At 37.7% G+C, this 9,310-nt stretch overlaps 1 protein-coding gene across 1 annotated transcript; it reads left to right on the top strand.

The window, feature by feature from the left end:
* The first annotated feature begins 6,834 nt into the window (after window positions 1-6,834).
* LOC133032580 (cold-responsive protein kinase 1-like) lies at window positions 6,835-7,852 on the top strand. Its single transcript, XM_061106570.1, has 2 exons — window positions 6,835-7,072; window positions 7,173-7,852. The coding sequence occupies exons 1-2, from the start codon at window positions 7,040-7,042 to the stop codon at window positions 7,521-7,523; spliced, it is 384 nt and encodes a 127-aa protein (XP_060962553.1). The 5' UTR covers window positions 6,835-7,039; the 3' UTR covers window positions 7,524-7,852.
* Window positions 7,853-9,310: the final 1,458 nt, after the last annotated feature.

Below are 9,310 nucleotides of genomic sequence, written 5' to 3'. Positions count from 1 at the left end.
TGTCTACTTTATGAATTTTCACTAAGCAAGGGCGAAATTGTAAAGAAAAGAGATTCTAGGTTTATTTATTAATTAAGAGACTTTATATGTCTAATTAATCAATATATTAAATGACAATATTATTTAATAATTATTTTTTAAGTTATTAAATAATTAGAATTGGCATTTAAATGGTTAAATTAGAAAATTGGCATTTTTGAGAAAATGGGATTGAAAAATGACAAAATGGAAAAGTTGCAAAGTAAGGCCCATTTCCCTTATATGGCCGGCCACTATGCAAAGGGTTTACCATTTATTTTTCCATTATTTTAATGCTATACAATTCTAACCTAAACCTAGATGGCATTCTATAAATAGAAAGTGTTGGCTTCAGGAAACTATGACTTGCATATTGTTCCTTTCAGAGAAAAGCCATAGCCGCCCCTCTCTTCTTCTTCTTCTCTTGAATTTTGAAATACCTTGAGTGATAGAGTAGTGCCCACACACATCAAGTGATATCTCAATCATAGTGTGTAAGACTGTGAAGAATCCAAACAACAAGAAGGAGAATCAGCGTCAAAGGAAGGAGAGAAAGAGATCCAGATTCAGATTTTGATAATGCTCTGCTATAGAAAGGAATCAAGGGCTAGAGATCTGAATGGAAGGAGTCATTATATTCCGCTGCACCCAATGTAAGGTTTCTTGAACTTTATATGTGTTTATTTCATTGTTATAGAATTCATATTAGGATGTTAATGAAACATACTTGGTAGTAAATCTAGATCTTGGTAAATAATTTCCTACAGGACCATATCAAGTGGTCCAAGTTCTCGACTCCGGAGCATACAAGTTAGGTAAGTGTGACGAAAAAATGCAACTTATTCTAGTAAAACGGTACTGGAATGGAGAACATTTAAGAAAATACTACCAATAAAGTATCAGGTCGGATGACCACTTTAAGTACTAAATGAACATTTGCTTTTAAGTGAATGGCCTTCTGGGCGGACTACGCTCAAAGGTTTCGATAAAAGAAACAAAGTACTCAGGTCGGGTGACCACTTTAAGGTACAGTTTCTTATGTCTGCAATTTGTTTTATTTCATGTTAAGCTAAAAGATCAGATTAGATCAAATAGCTCTGATGTAAGTTACTACGGTAACAAATGCACTTTTCAATCAATAAATGAATGAAGTTAGTTACTTCAAAATTCAATTGAGTCGAAATTATCAACATGTTTCTAATTTACCATACAATGTGTACAAAAGGTTTGGTCAAACCCAAAACACCGAACAGATAAACAATATATTTGTAAAAGACAAGTGACCAAGAGTCATACGTCTGGTCGGTCACTTGGGGGACACCTATACCTGTACAAAGCATTTGGTAAAAATAAAACAATCACGATTGCACGAAAATTATAAATAGAGAATGAAATTCATTAAGGATAACAAAAGCACGTGATACCGGGATTAAAAGCTGCCCGGTTAGCCTGTTGTCCGAAAAATTAAAAATAATTCCAAGTTTAAAGACCGCTTGGCCGGTCATGATGTCTTAGAAAAGGCCCTGAGGCCGAATAAGATATATCAAATAAAGAGATAAAAAGAGAAGTGTTTAAGCAGCTGGAGTCCCAGGCTCTTGGTTCGGTTCTTCTGGGCCAACCGGAGCAGGAGGATCTGTTGTTTGAACAGGAGGTGCATTAGCAGCCTGACCGGAGGTTGAAGCATCCGCCTCAGTTTCACCATAGGCCACTTGGGACGCGCAGAACTCCAGGTACATGTCCTTAGCATCGCCCAAGTAGTCGAAATTGGCCTAAGGATTAGCCTTCCAAAAATCAAAGAAGAGCTCGAGACCGGCTGTCTCTAAGGCATTGATCTTCTCCTTCAACCTGTCCACCTCAGCCAAAAGCTCCTCCTCCTTGGCTTCCTTTTCCTCCTTCATCCGATGAAGAACTGCTCGAAGGGAAGTCCTCTCGTCCTGAAGACTGTTTACCTCAGCAGATAAGGTCTCGATGGTCTCCTCAAAGCGGTCAGCAACCTCGAGATCCTTAGTCAGCACAGTGATTTTCTTCTGAGCGGCAAACAACTTCTTGTTGGCTTCACCCAATTCCAACCGAACAGCTCTGACTTCTGCCCTGGCTTCTTCAGCATCCTTCCTGGCCAAGTCCGCCTCCGCCCTCAGGGTGTCGGACAGTGCCGTGTTCTTGGAAGCAGCAGACTTAGCCCGGGAGTAAGTGTAGGCCAACTTCAGACCGGCCTGCACAAGGAAAAAACTTTAGCATTTGAGCTAAGTATGGAAGATTAAAGGGAAGTATTAAGAAAGACTTACTCTGGTGAACTCCTTCAAGACTCCGCCCACTAGCAATTCCAAAGAAGAGTCATTGTCAGCACCAGCCAGTTGCTCACTGACCTCAGGAACAAGCCGGTTCATATAATGGGCCAGCATCTCCTTGCCTTTTTTGGCCTCTAGAAGCACCGGCAAAGGTGGAGTAGGTCCCCGCACCCGTTCAGGATCACTCCTAACCAGTTCAGACCTAACCTTCGGTGGTCCAGACTCCTTAGACTTGGCAACTTTGGGGGTAGAGGGGTTTGCAGTAGTCAGCTCCTCAGAATGATCAATGACCTCCCCAGTAGGCCTCTTTTCCTTAGTAGAGGACCCCTCACCGCCCTTAGACTTCTTAGTCGGAGGAGAGGCGCTAGAGCTTCCGCCTATTCTCTTCCTCAGAGCGTCGAGCATCTGCCAAGACATGTCTGTATAGAACGAAAACAACATGGTTAGAAAATAGACATCAGAAAGAAGATAAAGTAATATGCAAGATGACTTCCCGAACAAGACTCAGAAGTCCATCATCACCTGACACCGGTCTTGTTTCAGACATAGCAGCTTTCCCTTTTTCGAACACGGGAGGGGATGGCCGAACAGGTGAAATGGGCTCCCTTATGCGAATCGCATGTTCAACAGGCCTGGGCGGGGCCAGGAGTTTCTTCTTCCTTTTCAGTGGAGTCACCTGCTCTTCCTCAGCCTCATCTTCAGGATTAAAGGGCTCCTGAGCATATTGCTTAGCCCTTGCACCTCCCTTCAACTTAGCTTCACACTTAAGTTGAATGAGTTCATTCTCCTGATGAGCTCGTTCGGTCCGGCCAGCACCAGATTTCCTCTTCTTCCCCGTCACGGACTTAGGAGTAAAGTCCTTGGGATAGAGCCCGTACCTCACAAAGTTATCTTCAGAGGTCAACTGGATAATATTCCGGTCTTCCCTCGGAAGCCGGGCAAGTTTTTGAGCTCTATCCTATGAGCAAGAGTGAGGGGAGGGCGGTGATATGTCAGAATCTGCTGGAACCGAGTGCGAGTGATGCCCGTGCCATCCACCATGAAGTACTCATCAGCAAAGCGCCCAATCTTGCTGATGGTCGTATCGTACGTGCCCGTCAACCACTTGAAGCCTGGTTGAGAGAAGTAGAAGTACCCCGACCTGCCTTGCTTGGGGGTGGACTTCAAATCAAAGAACCAAGCAACCTTGTGGGAAGAGGGCATACCCCATTTCTGGGAGGCATAGAGGACGAAGAGGGCAGACAGATACTTGATGCCCTTAGGAGTGAACTGGGCCGGGCAGAGGCCGAAGAAGTCTGCCACATCCTTGAAGTATTGATGCAAAGGCATCAACGCTCCTTGCTAACCATGGGCACCCGACCAGGTGCACATCCCCTTTTCAAGGTTTGTGGCACGATTGTTGTGGGCAGGAATGTAGCACTCCAGCTCACCCAGGTATCTGCCCTGGTCAAGAGTTCGAAGGCGCGCCTCCGTAATCTTGGACGGAGGGCTTACCCACCTGGCGCCCAAGGCACCCTGCCTTCTATGAGGAATCGCCGCAGCAAGCTCCTCACTGACGTAGTCCATGCCCTCAACTAGGACGTCTCCGTCAGGATCGACTAGCTCCCAGCCTCGTTGTACTCCCCGTAATTTGGGGGCTGAACCTCCGCCTCAGAGAGACCGCCAGGACATATATCGTCTTGCCCCTCGATTTCCTTGACCTCAGCGTCCCCTTCATGATCCCCCTCCATCTGGACGGCTGGATCCTGTTCGGCGTTGGGCAAAGTGGCATGCCGAGCCACTTGAGGATCAGATGCGTCAGCCAGACACGTGGTTTTCTTTGTACGAGCCATCATTCTATGGCTGGGTACAGGGTTTGAAGAATGTCCTTCGCTAGAGGAAGGTGGACTAGAACAAAGGCGAGGATGATCCTCATGCAGAAGTTGAAGCAGCTCCTGGTCGATCCGATGTCCGTTTTCCCAAGACTCACTTGAGTTCATCTACAAAAGACAATGCACAAGATGAGTGTTTGGTCGGAATATCAAACGATAAACAAGCAAATATGCCGACCAAGAGTACTCAACAAATTAAAGAACGATTATGTTTGAAGAAAAGTCAAAACTCAAGAAGTCAAAAATTTTCTCGAGTTAGGGCAAAAAAGTTCATGAAGCTTAGAATAAGCAAGATGAAAGATACACGTTATGCAGTTCAGAAACAAGTGTTATGACTGTAAAATCGCACGAAGACATGATAAAGAAGGATCGCAGAGATTTCTTGGCCTAGGGTTTCCTAAACATTTTTCTACAGCAAAGTAGAGGATGCATTTGACATATAAACATGCAAAGATAAGCATAAAGGAAACCAGAGACTTACTCTCTTTTCACTCTGAAGCTTACTTAGCAAAGAAAGGTGATGAAAATGAGTTTATGTGCCAATGCTGTTTGGTATTTATAGGCAAGTCACGAAAACAGGTAATCGCCTCAAAGGAACCTCAGACGCCTCAGTTTCCCTCCTTAAAAGAGAATATGGGAAATCAAAAATAATCAAGTGCAGCCGTCACCCGTGGAGAGAGAAAATTGGATTTCGAAATATTAAGTGTTAGAGCATTTATTAGCTGAAAACTGAAGGGACCGCCAGTCAGCCTCACATCGAGTCTCGGACAGTCGCACTCGACACGTGTCCCCATCCAAAAGTAGAAGCGGCTCGGATAAAGTCTACACGCAACTTCGGAAGTCCCGTACAGACTTGGGGGTAAATGTTATCCCAATTTTTGCACTCGGACGTGGCATCACATGAATGGTGACACGTGGAATCTACTTGGAACATCTACTCGGGGAGCACAGTCCGAGCAGGATGCCTCACTGGCATGCCCAGAGCAAAGTATTCAATAATCTGCACAGAATGGCCAAACACTTACCGAATTCAACTTTCGCATCGTGAGTCATCAGCACAATCCCTATAACTCAGGGATCAATTTACGTGGATATGGCATACACATGATCCCGCTATCAGTGTATTCAGCCTCAATCCCACGATCCTTGCATTCAGCATTGATCCCACGATCTTTCTGTTTATACGCATTGTAACGAGAGGGGAAACTCTTCCTCCCCAAGCTTACTAGCCCTATAAATAGTGATGCATATTCATTGGGCAAGAGATCGGTCGAAAAGCAGTTGAACTAAGACTATACCCTAAATATATTATCTAAGAATTATATATTCAGAGACACTGTTGTAAGAGCTATAAGAAAAGGAATTCTCCTTGATCTTAAGTCAATACAAGTAACGAGGATTAGGCTATTACTGAACTACTCGGAGTTGAACCTCTATAAAATTTTTGTGTCTTTTTATTGCTTTATCATATATTTGTTATTATAATCATTTATCACTTATAAAATAGACTCGTTGTCGTTGGCTAAAAGCGATGTCAACAATAATGTTCTATTAATTATGAAAAAAATTAATAAAAATTATTTAAAAACATGATAAAAATATTAAACTAATTAAAAAATATTATGTTTACTTAAAAAAATCTAAATTATTCCTAAAAAATATTTTTAAATTTTATTTTATTTATAAACACGTATCCTAAAAAATAAAACTAAAATTATTGAAAATCCACAAATAATTTAAACAAACTAAGATCTTTGAAGAAAAAATCAAGCTTATTTATATTTATAAACTCATATCTTAAAAAATAAAAAAATAATAATTAAAAATGGAAAAAAAAGATAAAATTATTTTTTTAAAAAATTTAGAAATTAAATTAAAAAGATAGTATTTTACTTAAACAAATCTAGATTTTTGGAGAAAAAAAAAAACTCAAGCTTGTTTGCGTAAAATTTAGTTTTTGCAAATATTGAATTTTTAATCAAGCTTATTTATATATCTAAATGGATTTTTTTATATAAAATATAATTTTTTTAATCTCTTAATTAGTTTAATTTTTTTTTTTTGAAATTTCTTAATTATTTTAAATGATTTTTTTAAGATCTAAATTAATTTTTTAAGATTTATTAAAAAAATATTGAATCTTTCTTATTTTTATTTGAGAGAGTAAGATTTTATAGTGGTCAAAATTTAGGAGACAAAATTGCTAATTTACAAATACACGTCAGTATTTAAACAAAATAATGGGACAGAACCTAACAGAATGACTAAATTTCTATAAATGTAAAAGTTCAAGAAAATTTTTTAACAAGCCATATATTTTAAGGAGCATAATCACTATTGTCGAAAATTACTAATTATTCTAAGGGTAATTTGCGGCATAACCTCCTTAAGTGGTCAGGTTTTTACAGCTAACTCCCAATTCTAAAATTTTGGTGGTAAAACCTCCTAAACCCAAGTTCTGTTAGCACTTAGCCCTTTCTATCCATTTTTGGGTGTTAAGTGCCAGGTTAGAATGTCCACATGTACACAGTGTACACGTGGCACAATTTTATTGGTCCACGTAAATAAATATTTAAAAAAAAATTAATTATTTTAAAAATAAAAAATAAAAAAATTATTTTTCTTTAAAAATTAAAAAAATAATTTTAAAGAAATAAAAAAAAAACCTAATTTCCTAATTCCCTTTTCTTTCTTCTTCTTCTTCTTCTATCCTGCCGCACTCTCCTCCTTCTTCTTCTTGGAGATCGTTACCTTGCTCCAGAGTATGCCATTAGTGGTCGTTTGACAAGGAAATCAGATATTTACAGCTTCGGTGTACTGCTCTTGGAGGTCGTTAGTGGCCGAAAAGTCGTTGATTTTGATATGGAACATGGAGAGCATTACCTGGTTCAGAAGGTAACAGAGGGAAAAAAAACAAATATGTTAATCAATAATAGTAGACCGGGCCATGTTAATATCATGCTTGAAACATATTAAAAGAGTTCCTTTTGTGCAGGCTTGGGAAGCTTACAAGGGTGATGAACTTATTCAGTTAGTTGATTTTGTTCTTGAAACAAACTTTCCTGAAGAAGAAGCAGTGAGATTCATCAAGATCGGATTTCTTTGCGTGCAAGAACATACAAGCCTACGTCCATCAATGGCTACCGCAATAAAGATGTTAGCTAACGAGATTTCACTGAGAGATGTTGAGGTATCACAACCATGGGCTGGTTTCCGATCTCATGTTTATAAAAATGGACCACCAGCATTTGTCTCAAAGCACTTTCTCAAAGGGCTCCACAATCAGCTTCCAAAGTCCTCGTACATCTTATTTCTGACTACCATGTTTTTCTTTCATATGCTATAAGAAGAAGAAGAAGGAGGAGGAGGAGGAGAGTGCGGCAGGATAGAAGAAGAAGAAGAAAGAAAAGGGAATTAGGAAATTAGGGTTTTTTTTTTTTTTTAATTTTTTTAAAATTGTTTTTTTAATTTTTAAAGAAAAATATTTTTTTTATTTTTTATTTTTTAAAATAATTATTTTTTTATTTTTTAAATATTTATTTATGTGGACCAATAAAATTGTGCCACGTGTACACTGTGTACACGTAGACATTCCAAACATGGCACTTAACAGCCAAAAATGGATGGAAAAGGCTAAGTGCTAACAGAACTTGGGTTTAGGTACAAATTACTCTTTGTTTGGTAAGGATGATTGTGTTTACTTAAGGAGGTTATGCCGCAAATTACGCTTATTCTAATGATTATGTTAGAATTGTGATTAAATCTAATAAGGATGTGAATAAGGGTAATTTGCAGCATTTTAGAATTTTGAATAAGGGTTATATTGTCCAAAGTGCTTTTATTTTTATGGTTTACTTTTATGGGTAAAAAGAAAATTATAGTAAAAGTAACATATTCATTAAAATAAGGATAATTTGCAGCATTTTAGAATTTCTTTCCAGTTTTAGGTACAAACACAATCCATCCTTACCAAACAAAGAGTAAAACTTGATCTTTCTTTCCCTCTTCACTTCCTTGGTACGCTACAAGTGAAGAAGAGGTGAACTCATCAAGGTCTTCTCTTCCTTAAGTTTGATGGTTTTTCTCCCTCTCTACATATCCTCCTCAATCAAGAATGCAATAATTTAAATCTTTATGTCAAAATTTATAAAATACTCAAGAAATACAAATAATCACAGATTTAATCATATTTCTAAAAGTTGTTTAATATAAAAAATCTTAAATCATATTTTATAAAATCTTTGCTAAATCAAAAAAAGAAGAAGATGGTAATAAGATGAGCGAAAGTACTAACCTGAAGTCATTGTTGGAGATTGGACAGAAGGTTATGATCTTCCAAGAATACACTATTCCTCTGAATATTTTCTCCGATGAGGAAGAAGAGAATACAGAAAACCCTAGTGTTTCTTGTCGACCACTACCTATTTATAGACTCATCTTATAATGAGTTTTCAACAAATTATAAATTAACTTATGCTAACTACACGTTATTTCTATAATAATTTAATACCATTTTGATACCCATAACATAATTAGCCTCTTAAATTTGAATCACTCTTTATAAATAGCATATATATATATTATATATATGTGCCACAATAGAATTTTTAATCTAACAATCTCCCATGGGCAACATATGTTACCTTATAAATGTATAACCTTATTATGAGCTCAAATTTTACTATTATATAAAGGTATTCACAACAATCTTGTCCATCAACTATACCCATAGAGGATCAAAGTAGTTTCGTCATATCAATCATGACTAAACCTATCAATGGTCACATATACAAATATAGTCAAATGACATAGATCAATCATGGATGTATAGCATGGAAATTACATGCAATATGAACTGCCTATTTACAACTGGTCCTCCTTAAACTAAAGTGAGGTTAGACTTAAACATAACAAAACAAAGTAAATGAACTGAAAACTTTATTTCTGATTAGAAAATAACCAAATACATAAATGTTTTAAACAAACATAAAGCAAACAAAATATAAACTCCCTCTAAATCATGATATCCTCAAGCAATAATGCACACATATGAGCAGTTGTTGGGATTTTATGCCTTAAATAAAACACATTTCAATATAATCAAATTTACTTTATTAATAAAAGATCAAAAAT

This window comes from Cannabis sativa, chromosome X (assembly GCF_029168945.1).
Source record: "Cannabis sativa cultivar Pink pepper isolate KNU-18-1 chromosome X, ASM2916894v1, whole genome shotgun sequence".
In the NCBI taxonomy this organism is placed as follows: domain Eukaryota; kingdom Viridiplantae; phylum Streptophyta; class Magnoliopsida; order Rosales; family Cannabaceae; genus Cannabis; species Cannabis sativa.
The sequence above is the reverse complement of the archived record's forward strand: the minus strand, read 5'-3'. Positions and strand labels throughout refer to the sequence as shown.

Bases quoted from the DNA above. Each gene is read 5' to 3' on its own strand.
- LOC133032580 (XM_061106570.1), top strand. From the start codon at position 7,040: ATGGAACATGGAGAGCATTACCTGGTTCAGAAG. The intron at 7,073-7,172 runs GTAACAGAGGGA...CCTTTTGTGCAG, and splicing joins AGCATTACCTGGTTCAGAAG to GCTTGGGAAGCTTACAAGGG.